At 37.9% G+C, this 20,774-nt stretch overlaps 1 protein-coding gene across 4 annotated transcripts in view; it reads right to left on the bottom strand.

Moving 5' to 3' along the window:
- The window catches only part of LOC141906537 (ribose-phosphate pyrophosphokinase 1), a 33,988-nt gene extending 14,986 nt beyond the window's left edge, over window positions 1–19,002 (bottom strand). For 2 of the 4 annotated variants that reach the window (XM_074795870.1, XM_074795871.1), the window contains exons 1-7: window positions 18,811–19,002; window positions 18,227–18,410; window positions 15,860–15,958; window positions 14,322–14,446; window positions 9,484–9,657; window positions 2,268–2,427; window positions 822–931 (exon numbers count right to left, since the gene is read on the bottom strand). In XM_074795870.1, the coding sequence (XP_074651971.1) occupies window positions 839–931; window positions 2,268–2,427; window positions 9,484–9,657; window positions 14,322–14,446; window positions 15,860–15,958; window positions 18,227–18,410; window positions 18,811–18,932 (957 nt within the window). In that variant the 5' untranslated portion in view covers window positions 18,933–19,002 and the 3' untranslated portion in view covers window positions 822–838. The remainder of the gene's footprint in view (window positions 1–821; window positions 932–2,267; window positions 2,428–9,483; window positions 9,658–14,321; window positions 14,447–15,859; window positions 15,959–18,226; window positions 18,411–18,810) is intronic. The other 2 variants (XM_074795872.1, XM_074795869.1) reach the window with 1 other exon arrangement.
- Window positions 19,003–20,774: the final 1,772 nt, after the last annotated feature.

Raw genomic sequence — 20,774 nt, forward strand, 5'->3', positions numbered from 1 at the left:
GTAATTATACTCTTAAGCAATTATGTGTATTCATAAGATTTCATTAATCCTTTTAAATAAATCTTATAGGCCTTTGATAAGATTTTGAATATGCATGCTTGCCTTAAAGTGTTTACCATGGCGGGTTAGATTTTATTACTGCATCCAATGTGTTGAAAGTTCTGAAGGGAAACTAAGCCTCATTCGCAAGTCATTTTGTACCCAAGGAAGAAAGAGTCATATGCCTTAGCAAAAATAGATATCACTTAAGCGAAAGTCCGTAAAATTCAGGCTTAAATAAAACCAGATTTCGGATTAGCTAATAATGACATGATCTAAGCTGCGCATATAGGTGCACACTCGGGCTTATGTGGCAGGGTTTCTTACCGTGGCAAGTCCCGATGCCATCAGGTTCAAATCCCTGGTGGGGGAGGATGTGTTTTATAATCTCTTGGAATGCCATGCATTTTCAACTCTTTGCCTGCCACGCCCATTTTTCAGGAAATGCAGCGCTTTGCCAGAGATATTTTCATCAAATTGATTTCATTTCGCTCATCTGGTCTTGCTCAGATCAAATTAGCAGCTGAAATATTCTAACAGTAGGTTTTGGCAGAAAACGCTTCATCATTGCAATTTCTATATTTCTTGCAAACCATGCAGGAAGTGGGCCTGAAACTTTCTGGTGTAGAGCGATAACTTCACCATCTATTGGAGTATAGAAACAATTAAACACTACCAGAATGATTTTGGTAAGCAAGTGATAGGAAATTTTGGCTGTTAACGTACGCATTAGGCAGGCAAAGAGTTTATAAAGATCAAAAACAAGATGGAAACTACCGCACCTAATTTTTGGAAAGGTTTACATGGGAACATTGCTAAATAGATAAGAGACAGACTCTCCATTGTGTGTCCGACGAATTGCTTCAGCTAATATCATTGAGATGTCTATCACCTACAACAGATAGAATCCACAAAATGCCAAAACTTTAAAATCCGTTATGAAGCTAAGCACATGTATAGGGGATCATTGTATTGATGATAATAAATTTCAACACATTCAAATTGAACTTATTGTGCTAGTACTTCATGAACAGCCCCAAGACATCTAAGTTGGTTTGAAAACACCATTTCACATGACTACAGTAGAATCCAATCCAACTCTGTTCCAGTCTACTTCCTGGCAAAAAGCTGACAATAGAGTGCTAACCATCAACAACTTGAGTCCCAGTTCATGACAACACAACTACCTGAATTTTCCGGCAATGAAGCCGACTTAGGCAATAAGCCGAGGGCAGTTTTTTAGACTAAAATACATGGATTCCATAAAGCTTCGCCCAATAAGCCGAGGCCCTTCATCGGAAGATTTTAATTCACTCAATTTGTCAATGGGATCCCGGGTTACTCGTAGTGAAAATCATTTCATGAAGTTTTCAATGAAATTTGAACATTATTTTTAGGCTTCCAAATCTGGAAATTATCAAACGAGTCATTGGATAGATATAAGATTTCCTTTCTCAGTCAGGGCTGCCAACCTTACGCAGATAGGGACAGAAGGATATCTTAGGAGGAACTTTGGGGGGGTCAAATAGGAACCTACTAAAATGAAGCAATTTCTCAGTTTTGCTAAATAGGAACAAAATAACTATAAATAGGAACGATTTAATTTAATTCATTTTTATTGAACAAAAACACCAACGTTTCAAAATTTCTTTTTTAACTAACGACTAATGGATAATATGTATCCTTCTTCAACGTTGACCCATCGACCCCGAGTATGATTACTGTAACCTATATTCGGCTGACTGCTGACGCGCATATATACAAATGTATTAGCGACGCGGTATTAGATTGACTGCAATTTCACAAGTCAGAATCCATCCATCCACAAAATGTCAAAAAATACAAACATATACTCACTTTTTACTTCATAGGAATCAAAACGAATACTGGCTATTATTTTTTTTATATATATAAGAATAAATACCGACTTGGAAGAACCCTGGTAAAGAAATTACAGGGCAAATAGAACAGAGTTAGGCGGAGTCTACCGTAGTAAGGATACAATGTATCAAAAGAACATGGGATTTGCTATGGTTTACTATTATGTATTGGTTCTTAAAGTGAAAACATCCTCACATTTAATTCCACAGAAATTCACTTGATTACAAGGGGGTCAAGGGAAACATTGATGCAACGCTTGACAATATCAGTATTTAATAACCCCTCATTCCTGACAAAAAACACAACGCAACAATTATAACAAAACTACTTGAAATTGAATGGCTCACCTGAACTCTTGAGGCTGCTTCCATTTTGGCATCTTGTGGAATTGTATTCGTGACGACAACTGCTTCAAAAATGGAATTATTGATACGCGAGATTGCGGGACCTGATAGAATACCATGGGTGCATACGGCGTACACTTTAGTAGCACCAGCTTCAACCAATCTATAAATGTGAAAAAGTATCAGTGGACTAGTCATGTCCAATACATGATATCAGTGCAAATACAGTCATCAGGCATAAAATTAAAAAGTTTTTGTTTCCGGTCCCACTAGTATGATTTTTATGGGTAGGAAGCAAGGGAATTTTTGAAAAGGGAATTTTTTTTTTGGGTTGTTCTACACATCAAAGTGACATGTCCAGAGAGTACAAAAGCATGCACAGCAAATTGTCAATACTATCATAGGCCCTATAGGACAGACCAGTCTTCACTATTGGTTGCAATCACATACAATGAAATCCTTCGATGTCAGTCATTGAATAGAGAAATTGAAATAACGAGGATTGAAATTAAATATAAAATTCTCTACCAAACAACAAACTTTATCGTGACACCTTATCTAAATTTCTTTTTATTAGCGAAAAAGTCTGATGCCTATATGTCATAACTCAGTTCAAAACGTTCATTAAAACTAAACTGTTCTGTGCTTACTTCAACTCGTAATCCACCCGGAGGAGCGCATTTGAACTTTATTACTATGGAAAACTGCGCTATATAAATGACTATTATTATTATTATTATAATTATGCCTCTTTCATTTTGTTGCCGGGTTCGTTATTAGTAGGTTCTTCATGCTTATCATATCCTCTAAATCCATCATCGTTGTCGGCAGCCGCCATTGTATCAGTCACAATAATTACAGCACCAATGCGACTGTTTGGAGGCAAAGCAGGGAGATTGTATTTTACAAATACTTGCTATGTATTTCAATTTGATTTTCATTTCGACCAAAATAGATAAAGCAGAGTCATGAATTGATACATTATAAAACAAGAAACAAAATTCTTAATATGGACTTTCCTAAATCTACATGAGTGTATGTTTAATCAGCATCAAAATTAAACATTGGTACTCTAAGAGATTTCAGAAGAAAAACTGAAAAAGAGTGAAAACTATTGGATTGAATTCAAATGATGGGAGAAAACTGACTTTTAACAGACAATTAGATCGAAAATAAGGACGGAAAATATCAAGAAATAAAATGTCTTTTCTCAAGGAAACGCATACCGTAAAAACGGGCTTATAAGTCGAGTTTTTAATCCTTAATTTTACCACTAAATTATTGACCTCGACTTACGCCAAGTACTGTTTTCTACTAAGTATTTTCAGGTCACAAGAAATATTGATTCTACCAGACAAAAAAGACAGTGTTCATCTTCTCACTGCTATAACAGTTTGAATAAACATTCATGATAAATAAAGTTATTTAATGAAAAAAACTTCTTTCATTTTGACACAGCTTCATTTAAAACGATGTATTCATATATGCGTGCTCATAGCAGCGCTTAATACATAAGCCTATATATAGCGTGTGACTCACACTAGTGTATCACCACTGATTATGTCTATTGATTAACACACAGCAGCAATCAGGCTGACGCGCTCGGGCGTGCGTGAAGGCGTACATCATTATCAAAACAAACTATTCAATATAATGATACAATTAATTATTCTTCTAAAAGAAGGGACTCGACTTATAAGCCGGATATATGTTAAAATCATGAAATATAGGTCTAAAAATCGACCTCGACTTATACGCAGCATAGACTTATGCGCCGGTTTTTACGGTACCTATCTTCGGCATGAAGTTTTTGGCAGAATTTCAGAGAATCCGTGCTCCGCGTTTCATAACCACGGATCAATACATCACACAGCAGCCATTCTGTGTATTGCCCACACATGTGTGAAGCATGAATAATGTAAAGTGGCATGTGTTCCTACGAAACAAAATGTAGTTCCAACAACTAATAAATAACTTGATAAATAAGCAACCGATTCCGATGAAATTCAATAGGATTAGAGATTTTATTACTGCATTGAATTTTTTAAAAGTTCCGAAGAGAAACTAAGCCTCATTAGCAGGTTATTTTGTACCAAAAGAAGAAAGTTTCATATGCGATAGCAAAATGGATTTCGCTAAAGCGAAAGTCCACAATAACTCATCTTACATTGGGTTATCTCAAAAGGAGATTACGCAACGTAATTGATATTTTCACAGCAGTCCGCGCTGCGCTGCTGTATAGTGATGCGCTCGCGCAGGGTATTATAGGTTGGCAGCCTGCTGGTCTATGTATCGTGTGCATACTTGTGGGAAGCCACGTGTATGCCAGCTCGATGTCAGTATTGTGATAACCCATGAATAACAAAACAAAACGTTTTTCACAAAAAATAACTTTTTGCTATCAACTGTTTCCTGGTCGGATAAAAATTTTTATTTTCTATCAAAATTGTACTATTCTGCGATTTCTTAACCAGAAGAAACTTAAGTATACATATAACGACCTGAGATGTGACTCATTGAAAAAAGGAGCACGAAATAGCCGTAATAGTTAGCGGAATAGTCATCTATTTATCCTTCACTCCGTGCGTATAGTTCATTTTCAACCCGCGGGTGGCGCTATTTATGATGTCAACTATGACAATCAACACAAGCACGTGTGCGCGCTAGTACGCGTAGCCTATGTATAATCGATAAAATAAACACCATTTGTTCACCGTATTCAGACGTACAGCGCTACTCACTTAGGCCTATATACGATTATCATGTCATATACAACGGTAGCAACACTATACAATGGTAAGAGTTTATCAATTCAAATCACTCCCAAAATGATAAAACATCGCATGAAATGTCTAGTGAAATGCCTGGAAGCCGCAAGCTTTTGTCAGAGATGACGTCAGAAACACGCACCTGTTAAGATGAACAATAACAGTGAGCACGTGCTGAAATTGCCGATTTAAAAGTCATATTTCTCAGTAATGGCTGAAATAAATTTCAAACCAGTTCCATATTTGATATTTGTGAATACATCACATTTGAAAATGAATTTTACACAATCTTCTATTGTGATGGCATATGCTCTTTAAGGTCGGCACCTTTTTGATCGGGTCGGTCGGGGGACAGAAAGAAAGACTTTTTTATTTTATGCCTCAACAAAATCAACTAAGCTTCAATGACCTGTTTTAAATTCTTAATTCTCCCATTTAAATGTTTTGGGAACTAAATTTTTTATTTCCGAATAGTTCTATATTTTCCATTGGTTTTTGTCGATATTCTCTGAATTTGGATTGATCGCCAATGATTTTTCTGAACGACCTCCCGGATGTGCATTTAAGAAATCCGAGGGGATACCCGCCATCTTTTTAGACTATAACATTTCATAAAAATTGGATAGGAAGCCGGAACTCCCACCATATGAAAGGATAAGAACTATTCAGAAATACAAACTTTAGATCCAAAAATTGAAATATATCCTCAATGTACTGTGCCCTTTTCTATGGTTTATGCTACACTAGCCTAGCACAAGAATAGTGGGAGGGGTCGATCGAAAACATGTGGAGGGGTGTGGCCGAGTGGTTAGAGCATTTAGCTCTGGGAAACCAGGTCGTGGATTCGAACCCAGTACAATGCCGTAGTGTCCTCGGGCAAGACACTTATCCTCATTGCCTCTCTCCACCCAGGAGTAAATGGGTACCTGGCCTGATAGATGACTTCTGAGTGCTTGTTAGCAGCTCATTGTTACTTCTCCCCAGGGAGAGATGACTGATCCATTAAATTGGCCGGGGTAATAATACCGAAAATGTAAAGCACTCTGAGCAGCCTGGCTGGATTTAGCGCAATATAAGACTCAAATCTCAGTGTACGTGTTCTATGATACACAGCAAGTATAATGAGTGGCGCTGTAGCAACGCGCTACAACCGCTCAAACTAATGAAAAACGTGGATAATTATATAACCAAATTTGAGCACTTTGTAATATAATTCCCAGAATCAAATATAAACCAAGCCATCGACACCAAGTACAGAATATAGTGTCAATGTACGGAATTATCGGCCGCACTAACAGTTAAAATCGTGTCATAAAGAAACATCCACCGACAGACAGACATCACAATGATGCCATAGATTGGTCTAACGACGAAACCCATCAAAAATGAACCTCCAACCGTGGAACCTCCAATCCGCGGGAGATTTTCATCCCTGAACATCACTTGCAGTAGCGGCAGCATATCCAGACGTGGGTAATCTTACAAATATGGCACATAATGCCTCGGATTGCTTGTAATGGCACTCCTGGGGGGTTACCGGTATATGGTAATATCATTGGCAATCAATCCAAATTCAGAGAATATTGGCAAAAACCATGTAGGGTATACTCAAACGAAATATGGGAACACAACTGGAAAATGTAGCTGCAAAGCAGCGATAACGGGTTTTCTGCACAGTCTTTGAATCCTGTTCAATGGTCAACACAGTTTTATAAGAGGAAGCTCGACAAACAGTCAATTAGACCTTTCTTGAAACCATGGACAACTGGACTTGATGTCCTATTTCACTCTGGAAAATCGACTGTTAGGCGATAATTACTCTTTATGATTTCAACAAAGCATTTGATAAGGTACAACATCAGCCATTACTAAACAAGGCTATTAGGAAACAGTATCAATGATAGGTTGCCGAAATGGCTCAGCATTATCTCTGAACAAAAACTTGTAGCCGAAATCAACGGAACGCCTCATCTTGGAATAAGTCGGTCTAACTAGTGGAGTCACGCAAGGTAGTATCCTAAGTCGTCTTCTGTTTAATGTCCTGACAAATGACATAAACAGTAATCCAAAATATACCAGACCGAGTAAATTTCCAAAACGACCTAAACACGCTGTTCGACCAAAAAACTTAATGATCCGACAAGAAAATCGTGTACGCTTTTTGTTTGAACCAAAACTTTTCTTCATTCTGAAAGCAATGTTATTTTTGAAATGAAAAACTCTTTGTCCCGGCAAAAAAATTTGATTGAGCGAAAACAATTTTTTCGAACGAATGTTTGAATGAAAACAATTCTGTTCGATTTAACAAAATACTTAATACTTTTGGTTCGGAGAAAAAACGTTTTACAATATACTTGTTCGAACGAAAAAGTTAATGTTCTGACAAGAAAATTCTGTTCAAATTAAAACGATTATGTTCGATCGAACGATTGTTCGAACGAAAAACCTTTTGTTTCAACAAAAAAGTTTGTTCAACTTTGTTCTAACGATTTTTTCAAATTGGTTTAATCGAACAGAATATTATTGGTTCGAACGAAATAAGTTTTATTCCGTAGAAAGAATTTTCAAGCGAAAGGTCTTTTAAACGAGAAAAAAGATTTCTGGGGCTCCGCAGTAACTCAAAGCCGGACGTAGGTCGGCCTTGTGACGCGATGCGATCCTCGCGTTGCATCGCAAGTTTCGGTGCAAGTCGGTTGCAATAGGATTGTCAGCGACTGTGTGCGACTAGTTTCTGCCAGTCGCAAGAACACGTAGGTCGGTTGTGACAGTCGTGTCGCGTTGCAGAAAGTAGAACACGTGCGACTCCTTGCCACTGGCGTTGCTGACAGTCACAACCCGTCGCAAGGGAGCGTAGGTCGATGAGTCGTTGCGACACAATCGTCGCTGGCGGTCGCAGTGAATGGCCGCGCAGTGAGCCACAAGCCGTCGCAAGGCCGACCTACCCCCGGCTTAAGTCATAGGAATTAAAGAAATACCAGTTTCATTAATGATGAAAAAACTCAAATGAAAAGTCTGGCTTATAACGCTGTCTGCTCAGACGAAATTTTCAAAAAAATCTTCATTTTTGTCAATAAAATTGATAATTGTGATTGATCGTTGCAAGTCAGAACCAGTTAATCACTAATTAACATGCACTTTAATAAATCTGATTCCTCCTTTACAGTGAACTTAGCTTTAACCTAGTAGAGGCTACTAGCCTATGTAGGCCTATGTATATGCGTAGGCAGATTGGTCGTAGGCCTATTGAATAACAACCCTCCTAAATGTCGAAAATTTTGTTTTGAAGTTCAATCCAATGAGTCCGTTAATAAACGCAATAATTATACTGTGTTTGTTTGAGACAGTAAAGCTCAATACCGGTAGGTCTAAAGCCGCGTAAAACTCGATAAACACTTCAAGCGACACAGCGAACGATCTCCTTTCCCCTACAGCGAACACTTACTCCAAATGTCAAGCATACGGATAGGAGTGTGTTATATACTTGTATTTAGTAAAAACCATGTGCATTTGACAACGATCAGTATGTTCTGTAGGAGATATAGAGTATTGATGGTATTGATATAGAGGTTGAAGCCCGCGGCTGAATAAAGTAACGTATTCTTTTATTTTGATACCTCGCCGACATAACAGCTTTTCTCCGCTATATCTCTTCGGCGTGTTTAGTTTAGGCCTACGACTCCCCAGTACACTAAAGATTTATCTTAGTAAATACACGGTTAATTTGGTAATGAAAAATAGGTATTGTTAAACTAACTCCTTGAAACCCGCAGCCAAATCACTGGTAGTAATAAATTAATTTGTACTCGATTTGATTCTCATGATGAGGAGAAACTCGCAGCTGATCCACGGAACGACGATGTAGTGACACACGTCGATTCGTCGATGTTTACGGCTCGACAGTGTTTTTAAAACCTAAAGTAGTAAATTTCCTGTTTGAAGACCGCGGCTGAATGTGAAGTCTGCGGCAATAAATTAGTTCATTTATACTTGAATTGATAATCGAAGTGAATATCGGCCTGCGGTTTGATTTCGGGATGACGACTCGAAAAACATGTCGCCCCATTGAATGGGGCTAAATTGTCGATGTTTACGGCCTGACAGTGCTTTTGTGACGATGATTCGTGAAAAAACACGCGGAGTATTTGTAGATCTCAGTGAGCTGAACGATATCATACGGATTGTATCGACAACAGCGGCAAGGTAACAAACCCTTAGTTCTTTTAGTGAAAATAGTGTGACATAAAATAATAATAATAAGAAACACGCGAATCTCAATAGGGTTTTCTGTGATGTAACAGAAAACCCTAATAATCATTGATTTACTCTTATCATTCCTAAGTAGGGCCCAGTCTCACAATGGCATATTACTTGTCCAGCACAAGATCTAAAGCTCAACTGCCTACTGGCGTTAATTATTTCCTGATACAATACTGGCTAGTGCATTGACTTACTTTTCGGCAGCTAAACAAATTGTTCCACATGTATCAGCCATATCATCAACCAGTATAGCTACCCTTCCTTTCACATCACCAACCAGCACCATTGATGCCACTTCATTTGCTTTCTTTCTTTCTTTATGAATCAATGCGAAATCTGCATTTAATCTGTCTGCTATTGAAGTCACTCTGTGAAAACAAATATAACAAAACTGAAGTTATACTTCCTACAACGGGAATGTAAGGCACAGGCTTTGTGCTTCTTGACAAAAGATATCGCACAATACTGATATACCATTAAGGTAGAAATTACAGTCAAATGGCGATATAGTATAACATAAGTGTTCTTATATAGGGCGCATTTCGAACTTGTCGCTCAATGAGCCAGCTCCTGAAAACCCACTCTACATAAGTGGGTAAACAAGGTGGTGGTAGATTATTCCAGTTGGGGTCCAGAACATGAACACGAGCCTCAAGGGGCACTATGGCCAGCCTATCAGCTTTTCATAAAATGGCAAATGATATATTCTCAGACCCTCCAACCTTCGAAAATCATTTTCAGGAATAAAACTATGATTTTCAAGAAAATGGACCAGTTTTCAGGAATCGCATATAAATAAAGACAACAAAAATAGAACAATTGAACATATTTTTCAACCCATACAAGTTGAATGAAGTACTTAATCATGATAAATTGACGATGAAATAAAATTTTATTTAATTGGATTGGTTTAAATCTAGTTACAGGAAAACGTTCAACATTTCTTCGATATAATCGGCAGAAGATGCAGCATGATCAACGTACTCTCCAATTAATTAATAAAGAAGGCACATTGCTTACTTACGATTAAAAATGCAAATCCTTTACGATGAAGTTAGAGCTGCCACGAGTGAACGCAAATGAAATGACGCGGTAGGTCCGGCGCCGGACACAACACAAGAAGTGGACGCACTAAGGATTGCGTGAAACCGATATCGAGTAAGCCATAGCGAATCGATTGATTTTCAAAAAGTTTATAAGTGTCATCTCTAATATTTAAATGCGATAATCTAACACTATTTTCATTTAAATACGCAATATCCGCGAAGTAGACACAAGGGACAAGTGAATTAAAAAACAATGAAGCGAGCGTGTTCGATTCAGGTACTAAATATAGACTAAGTGGTTGGGTTTTTCCCATCAGACTAGCGCCATTAGCGTTATTGGTAGACACTTATATACGGCATCAGGCCAGATGCTAGTTGTATATAAATAAGCATTTCACAAACTTTGACACACCGATTACACATAGACAATCAATTTTTTTTTAAATGCACAGCAGGGATACTATCAATGAACGCTTTTACGACTCAGGAGGCTTTTACGGTCCAACATCGACTGCCGATAGTCCCTCACGAAATTTTCCATCGGCAAACGGAATGCGGATATTGGTTCGAAAATACATATGTCGCGAATATATAATTCGGCGTATATGGTTGTATTTATGTTGTAGTTTTCATTCATGGTTGTTGTATCATATCAATCCATAGAATTCATGTGATAATCCCTTTTCAGTACTGTACAGGTTGTTAACTAGCTTTTATCCAATAGGCCTAGTTGTACAGTGATACAATGTGATCTCAATATTATTTATATGAGTGTATGTGCAGAATAAATCGGGGCTGTTATAGATCTTTCAACTAGAAGGAAGTCTCATCGTTCGTAGTCGTTTCTCTCGGACCTAAGGAATTCTCTGGAGTCCTCGATAGTATGGACAACGTAACCATTCCGAATAAATCAAAAGGGTTGGAGTGCCTGCATTCTATGGGTTAAATTTGTCCAAATACACTCCCAGCTCATAGACTTAGTCAATCCCAGGCTAATAACTTACACAATTCAATCGTGCAAATATTTGCAATCCCATCCATATAGCCTGTCAGCTTTTCATAAAATGGCAAATGATGCATTCTGTGGATTAAATTTGTCCAAATACAGTCCCTGCTCATAGACTTAGTCAATCCCAGGCTAATATAGTGTTTTCATAAGTAGCACAGATAGCGACTGGAGCTGGCAGGAATAAATACCTCAGATAAATCTTTTCCCTTGGTCTTATTGATTTGAATGCGGAATAGAATAGAATCTTCTGAAATTGCTCATTAAAACAAAATTGAATTGGATTTACTGTTTTACCTTGTTCAATCAAGTAAAATTGAATTGGATTTGATAATTTTTTGCAGAATAAAATTTGATTGAATTTGTAGTTTGAGCACATGGCTAATTTGAATATCAAGGTCATCCATCCGATTTGAGAAAAGCTATTTTGCCCGAACTTTGCACAATTGTCAATGATATTTTCTGTAGTGCAAATAAAAATATTCCTCCCAAAAACCAAATAAATTAAAGATTTCACCGAAATCGAAATAAAATTTTAAATCTTAAAATAAAACCCGGAAGTAAAACAGTAGACGATACCAAGGGTTCACGTGAACACCTGCTGATCTCTGTGGCTAAGCCAATCATAGAGAAGTCTTTGCTTTCTGATTGGCTTTTTAAAACAGATATTTTTGCGATCAAGCTCATATAAATTTTAACGAGGCCCTCTTTCAAAATTCAGCTTCATAGGGGTTGGAGAAGGATAATGCTCTAATGAATGATTTGCATGAATATACGCTCAGTTGCACAGTCAAAGAGCCTTTACTCTGGAAACCATGTCATTTAAATTCGCTCCATTTGTGTAGTAATAGGCTCAGCCTATAGCTGGCCTAAAAACTGCGATCCCCGAACTTAGTGTAAGTTCTTTTGGATACCACGAGTCGTTAATGCAAGATCCAATGCGTCCTACGTATATATTCAATTAATCCGATAGATTAACATTTTGAACCCTTTGAACTAATTTTTTCAACATTAGAGTCATCAAAGTGTTTACGAATCAGATCAATCTTAAATAGACTTGCGAAAGCTGCTTTGCAGACATATTTGATGTGAGTCTGCATAGTCAGATGACTATCAAGCTATAACCCCTCTGACACACTCTGAGGCCTGAATAGACCCCATCCACAGTTATCTCAGTAATGGAGCCAACTCTTGTTAGAAACACAGTTCATACTGCCCACATCGATGATTACTAGTAAACAAGAGCCCCAAGAACGCATCTGAGCACCTAAAAATATAACATTTTTGGGGGGGACCCCTGTTTCTTATTGTTTTCAGAGCACCGCCATGCTTAATTTTTGACCCAGCAAGAACACTGCCCTGGTAAATATATTAAGACACAAAATTCGTTATATGGGCTTTCCTAAATTTACATGAATGTGCGTTTAATCACCATCAAAATTAAACATTGGTACTCTAGAAATTAAGCCGAACAAATGAAAAAGAATGAAAACTATTGGACTGAATTCACATGATGGGAGAACTGAATTTTTACAGACAATTCGATCGAAAATAAGGACAGAAAATAATTATAACAATATGCAAAATTCTTAATATTGACTTTAATTTATATGCGTGTATGTTTAGTCAGCATCAAAATTAAACGTTGGTACTGTAGAGATTTAAGAAGAACAAATGAAAAAGAGTGATAACTATTGGATTGAATTCAAATGATGGGAGAAAATTGACTTTTTACGGACAATTACATCGACGGAAAATATCAAGAAAAAAAAATTTCTTTTCTCAAATTATGAATGGCATATATATCTTCGGCATGAAGTTTTTGGCAGAATTTCAGAGAATCCCTGCTCCCACTAATCAAAAAAGCCTAAGATGTCCCCCTTGATTGGCAAGACGTTTTCATGAAAATCTGTCTATTGATATGATCTCCATCATACACAACACTGCATGATGATTCCTCATGAATATACATTGTAGCGGGTATCCCCACTAACTCAAATAGACATTCTCCACGTTCATGGTGTGATGATTTCATTTATTTCATACACTGTGTACGAAGTTGGGTAACGTTACACAATTTATTTTCGAAATTAAACAATTTTCAAGATTCACTTCCCCCTCTCCCAATTTTACTGCCGTTCCATAAAATTAACTGCTTTTCATGGCCGGCCGCGACGAACCCTGGCAGTTGAATCATTTGCAGTTTCTAAGAAAACTTTAACTAGGCCACACACAAGGCGCACTTTCATATACATGCACAGATCACTACACCACAGAGCAGCAAGTATATGTTACGCACATGTGTGAAGCATCAATATACGTAAAAGGGCATGCGTTCATCCGAAACGAAATGTAGTTCCAACAACAAATAGATAACTAAATTGATAAATAAGCAACTGATTCCGATGAAATTCAATAGGGTTAATAGCTTTTATTACTGCATTGAATGTTTTGAAAGTTCCGAAGAGAAACTAAGCCTCATTTGGAAGTTATTTTATACCAAAGGAAGTTACATATGCGATAGCAAAATGGACTTCGCTAAAGCAAAAGTCCATAAAAGATGTTCTTGGAAATCATCACAATCATAGAATGTGTCACAAGCTAGAATAAAGCAAAATTAGCTAAATCATTTAACACATTTGACACAATTAATCGTTATATCATACGCCTTGTGTGTCAGTTATTGCGCTAGCAACGATATCAACCTATTCAATTGTGCCGCCATTTTGTTTTACATGAATGGCATTTCAAATTGGAGTTTTATCGCAAGTGAACTAAAACATGGCAGATTTTGGTTCCCTTTTTTACGGGTGACAAGCGCCATCAAACAAGAAATTTATTCCAAAATTTGAATTTGTTTATATCCTGTATAAACCACTGCCACCGATGGTGCATTGGTATGACATCATACTTATTACTCATCTCAGAAAAACCCCTTAAAATCCAAAATAAATGAATAAAACATCTTAAAAGTAGTTACCGTTTGGCACCCCCAGCATCAGGAGACACGATACAGCTATCTCTCCATTCTGTGATATTATCTTTGATCCATTTTAAGACTGCTGGCTCAGCATACAAATTATCAACAGGTATATCAAAGAAACCCTAAAAATATAGAAACATATGTGGATTCATTCTGTAATTCAATTCTTAGAAACCTGCTCTTCCATTCATGACACATGAACAAGACAACTTCATAGGTGATGAAAGGTCCCAGTCTCCACGACCACAGATCAAATCCCCGAGATCCCATATGGTCTCTAAGGGCATGGGAAATTGCATACTACATACAAGGCAATTTGATACTACGTATCTATGTCCCCCGCGATTGCCAGTAGGGAATGAATGACCCCTGAAGACACTGATCTTTGGTATAGAAAAATGATGAGTGTATCCAGGGATAACCATACTACGAAATATCATTTTCCTGCCATGAATGGTTATTTAAGAATTGAGTTTACAGGGTTTTAGGCAAAAGACGTCTACCAACCTTGACCTTTGACCCTAGAACTCCAAAATCACTAATGCACATCCTCTCCCCAGGGGTAATCATACTATGAAATAGCATTGTTCTGTTATCAATGGTTCTTCTTGAATCATGTTTACAAGGTTTCATATGAATGACCTGTAGTGACCTTGAACTTTGGTCCTTGGACCCCAAAATCAATAGGGCACATCCTCTCCCTAGGGGTAATCATACTACGTAATATCATGGTCCTGCTATCAACGGTTCGTCTTGAATCACGTTCACAAGGTTTTACATGAATGACCTGTAGTGACCTCGACCTTTGATCCTTGGACTCCAGAATCAATAGGGCACATCCTCTCCCTAGGGGTAATCATGCTACGTAATATCATGGTCCAGCTATCAACGGTTCGTCTTGAATGACGTTCATAAGCTTTCACATGAATGACCTGTGGTGACCTTGACCTTAGGTCCTTGGACCCCAAAATCTATAGGGCACATCCTCTCCCTAGGGGTAATCATACTACGTAATATCATGGTCCTGCTCTCAACGGTTCTTCTTGAATCACGTTCATAAGGTATAACATGAATGACCTGTAGTGACCTTGACCTTTGGTCCTTGGATCCCAAAATCAATAGGGCACATTCTCTCCCTAGGGGTAATCATACTACGCAATATGGTCTTGCGATCAACGGTTCTTCTTGAATCACGTTCACAAAGTTTTACATGAATGACCTTGACCTTTGGTCCTTGGACCCCAAAATCAATAGGGCACATCCTCTCCCTAGGGGTAATCATACTACGTAATATCATGGTCCTGCGATCTACGGTTCTTCTTGAATCACGTTCACAAGCTCATGCCGACGGACGGACAGACGGAGGATACCAAGTCCCCCGCTCGCGGCCTACGCTGCGCGGGGGACAATAAGCAAATTAAAAATGCTCCTACTAATTCACATGCGATGAATTGAAAAGTTGGAAGTTTCCGCATTTTAAATTCGCCTGAGGTTTTCCGCTAGTACTATCGTAGTATTGATGCTGAATTTTGTACCTGTATCTGTGATGCATGGAGATCCATAGTGATTATATGATCAGCACCAGCCACGGAGAGCATGTTAGCAACGAGTTTTGCTGAAATGGGTGCTCGACTCTGTAAAATAGAATTAATACAAGAACTGATGATATCGGTAACGTATTGTTAATAATAAATTCCTAACTACAGAAGAACTGGCGTTAGTTGAACACGTTTGGACAACGGGAAAATGTCCGACTTTGAAACATCCCGATTATGAGTAAGTCGGATTTTTGGGGTTTTCTAAGAAAAACCCGAGTTACAGTTAGCTACATATTAAGATCCTTACCCAAACAACTGAGTGACACGAGGTCAATACTCTATTCTATAGCCGACTACTATTGTGAACACGTTCTTAACATGTGTCCATTGACAGAAAAATTGATCTGCTGGTACATAATAAGACGCTACGTGCCAGTAACGATCTTTTTAAAAAGAACCGAAATTAGCCGACTAAGAAAATGAACTGACGACTTCGCTGATTTTACGACTTAGAGCTGTCTAGCTTACGCCAGTTTTACTGTACTAGTTAACACGTTCGCTGCTGCTGACGAGATAAATCGTCATGGTGGGTGCATCAGAGACTAAGATATTATTTATGGGGGTAACTCAAGTTCGGTACACACTTGAAATTCTTTCATGAAAATCTTCAGGAAGCAAAGATTTTTAGCTTCTTTTCCAGCCAATATTTAGAGAGCATATAATGACTAAAATCATTCTATATCATTTTTACAATGAAATCTTTATTCTTATAGATTTCTATTTGATTTTTCGCACCTTTTACTGGCAATGAGGGACAAGAAAAAATAGAGAGTCTCTTCACCATTGCTAGTGACGAGTTACCTCATCATGTGGTTTTCTATACTAAAATAGATCAGTATATTGATTTATCAATGTACAAATAGCGCTGGCAGCATATAAATTATGTAATGTCAAAAATTAGCGTTGGCAAAGGCGACCGTACCTTAACCGCTAGGTGGCAGCGAACTTGTTAAGAGGTTAACGAACCATTAATCAACTAACTGAACTACGTTTAGGACAGTACAAAACTAAGCCAGACCTGTTTGCCAACGAAGATATAGGCCTAGTCACTTAGTTAGTTGTAATGGGACTATGCCTGTATAGGATTTGCCAATCAACTTTTGATAACCATTTTGCAGATTTTTTAAGGCAATAATGAGAGAGGAAATTGGATCTGTGCCGTGAAATATCATCAGGCCAAAATTCTTCTACCTAATCACTTCCATTTCCCAAATAAATTCTATCTGACATTTAGATACATTGGAACCTCATTCTAATGACTTTGTCCAACTGCATTTATACAGTCAACCTCAGTTAATCCGTCTTCGGTTAAACCGTATAAGTGCTTATTCCGTATAAATAAATTGGTCCCGTTTTTCAGTAACGTCATTCCTTTTAAAATTCTGTGTCTAATTCATACTCCATAATCCGTATTTTCACTTATTCCGTAGAAAAATGCATGGCCATTGTCCAATTTATATGTAAATCCTTATGTGTAATCCGTATCAGCTGTTGGGAACATACACTTGAAGTGAAAAAAAGTATAAACATCTGTAATCTAATGAGGTTAATGTGGCCGGTAGGAAATATGAAAAACTAAGAAAACACTCAAGTTAATCCATCAATGTCATATCAGTCTCAAGCTTCACTAAATATTCAGTACATATGCTATTAGGCCTATCTGTCAATCAAAAATCCTTTGACGAAGCACCCTCAAGTACATGGCCTGTGGGTTATCTGTGGTACTAGACACACGATGGCGTCAAATAGTCCTACTCAACTGAAACCAGTTGGTTTTGTGTTTCATCACTCCAAAGGGGTGTTTTCTTTTCAAGTATACATGAAATCAAATGGATCTAATGCACCATCGGATACTATGAACTTTTTATTCCCCCCAATGGATTGTTAGAATGTGGTTCTACTGTAGTAGTCATCCACGGTTTGAGAGATACCAGCTTTTATACGGAATGTGCAGTTAAATCATAATTTATACGGGAAATAGTTAATTTGTATCAATTACGAATTATCTGTTATCCGTATATCACTTAATCCGTACTAAAAAGCTCAGTCCCTAGTGATACAGATTAACCGAGATTGACTGTATAAGTAACTAACTTATTTTCATCTGAATCAAGAGGGGCAAACAGTTTGTTCTATAGCCTATAATGCTCATCACAGCATGATTGCAAGCTTCTAAAAAATGCAAAATACTCATAACTTATGTTTGCTGATCTACAAGATCAAAAATTTTATGATCGGTTATGGAAAATTTGAACTGTCATTTTTCCACAAGGACATAGGCCTAATAACAGTCTAAGTGCTTACTTTATCTTTTTTATCCTGACGCGCATATGGAAAGCAAGGTATAACAGCTGTGACTCGGCATGCAGAGGCAATTTTACAAGCATTTATCATGATTAACAATTCCATCAGCATATCATTGATTTCACCTGCGCCAGACTGTATAATATAAACATCTTCACCTCGTACTGACTCTCCTATTTCAACACTGAAAAGACATTGAAAACTTAAAGCCAATTCTTTCTGAAAAAAAAACATAAGGAAACAAGTGGTCATGTCATGTAGAGAATTCAAAATGTTCAGTTTCATCTCACATAATAGCTTTCAATTTTACTGGGGCGGCCGATGAAGGAAAGGATTATGCCCAAAACCGAAATTTTGTCAATTCAATTAAATTAAATTTATTGAGACATTAGGCCTACAGAAATAAAAATTTTTTGGAGGGGGGTACGAAAGTGTAATAGCGCCGGATACTGGGATCAAAAACTTTGTGTCAGGCCCCTGAGTCATAGCCCATATAACCGAGTTGGGCTTAACTGTAGTAAGATTCGCACCGGCAAAAAATATTTTATTGAAAAAAGACAACACCTAATCAAATTCCATCGTACCATGTCTCTTGATTGCTGAATTTCTTGGTGACGACTTTACCAACCTCTATACCCAATCGAAGACATACTTTCTGCGCCAAATCTGGATGAGATGTACCGCTGAATACTTTGATATTTGGCATGATGATGTATTAGTTTCCAGGTTTAGAAAGATAGTTAGAAAGATAAGGTACACACCGCCATACGCACGTGCCCCTACTCCGACTAGAAGGTGTTACTGTAGGAATGACAATATCTGCGGCGACAGAAAAAGGGTTGCTCCGAGATACGGTACTTCTTCCAATTCAAACCGTCAACTCACTGGTTGATGAAACGAAAGTATGCGCAAATAAATATATACTGACATTAAATGCTTCGATACTCTCCGCTGACACAGTTCTGCAGGGAGAGCGTTCCAATCCCTGACTGTTCTGGTATGGTATGGTTGATGGGGCATCGACATAAATTCCATCACCTTGTTACAGTGCCCTTGAGTTTTCCGGTTTGCTCGGCTACCCGTACTGGCGGGGTAGTGTAGAGAGGCCAATGAAAACTCCGGTTTGCTGAACCACCCCTCTTTGCGGGGATGCGGTATGATGTTTGATCTGACAGTTTCAAGTGGTTAATGACTGTTTCAAGTGCTTACAACGATGCTTATTACTTCGTGGTACATGGTGGTTTAAAAAAAGATTTCATAATAATACGATCACCGCGTGGGCTTCGTAGAAAGACCACTACCTTCCCAAATTTAAATTGTCCTGTCCGATTTGGTTTCATCCAATTGAGAGACTGCCTTTTCCAGTTAGGGCATTTTTGGATCACGTCACTCCAGGAAATGACTTAACGCTTTTGGGCCCCTTCGTCGGTTCCACATGTTTCATTTGAGCTATAGGCTAGACCACAATGGTGACACCATGGTGGTCAGTAACTGACCAATTGAGATATCCCCGAGTCTGAACACTTGACTTCGAATTTCGGAAATTTATCATGTAATGTTTGTTTTCAAACTACTAAGGAATCATCATTGCAAATTCATCACTGACCACCACTGACCACCAATGACCAATTCAAACTTCTCGAATATGAAAACGATATACCGCGTTATGGTGTCAAACTAGAAAGGATTCGCCATTACAAATTAATAAATTGACCATCACTGACCACCACTGACCAATTGAAACTTCTTGAAAGAACGATATACCGGTACCGCATTTGGTGTGAAACTAGAAATGATTCGCCATTAAAATTCATAAATGGACCATCACTGACCACCAATGACCAATTGAAACTTCATGAAAGAAAGATATACCGGTACCGCATTTGATGTGAAACTAGAAAGGATTCGCCATTGAAAATTCATAAATTGACCATCACTGACCACCACTGACCAATTGAAACTTCTTGAAAGAACGATATACCGGTACCGCATTTGGTGTGAAACTAGAAAGGATTCGCAATTAAAATTCATAAATTGACCATCACTGACCACCACTGCCCAAGTGAAACTTCTCAAATATCGTGGTCGAATTCGAAAGCGCTTGTCGTCGTATTGCTATTTCTAGAAACCAGCAGAAAGTGTTGCTACTGTTTTTGAATGGCGTTGACATGATGGAAATTTATTACCCATAAATGGGTTACACATCTGGATCACAGCACCTCACTTGCCGCAGTGCGTTATTTTAACTGCATAGTAATGCTAATAAACTTTTTTACTACTTGACTCGAATCATCTGAACAGTACTGCGTTTGAAAACTCAACGAATAGAAAATGTTTGCGGGAAGCGCCTACAAATAACTTATAATAAGATTAATTAATCGATGCATGAAAAACTATTAAATCACAAGGTGACTAACACCCGTCTTTCAACCAATCTGCGCGATACCAATTAATTAAATCATTAAACGCATTGGGTTCCTAATATTTTAAATCATGTGATACAATAGTTGTTCTTTAGACTTAGCCACTTTCATTTCAGAAAACCGCG

The sequence above is a fragment of the Tubulanus polymorphus genome, chromosome 5 (assembly GCF_964204645.1).
Source record: "Tubulanus polymorphus chromosome 5, tnTubPoly1.2, whole genome shotgun sequence".
In the NCBI taxonomy this organism is placed as follows: Eukaryota; Metazoa; Nemertea; class Palaeonemertea; order Tubulaniformes; family Tubulanidae; genus Tubulanus; species Tubulanus polymorphus.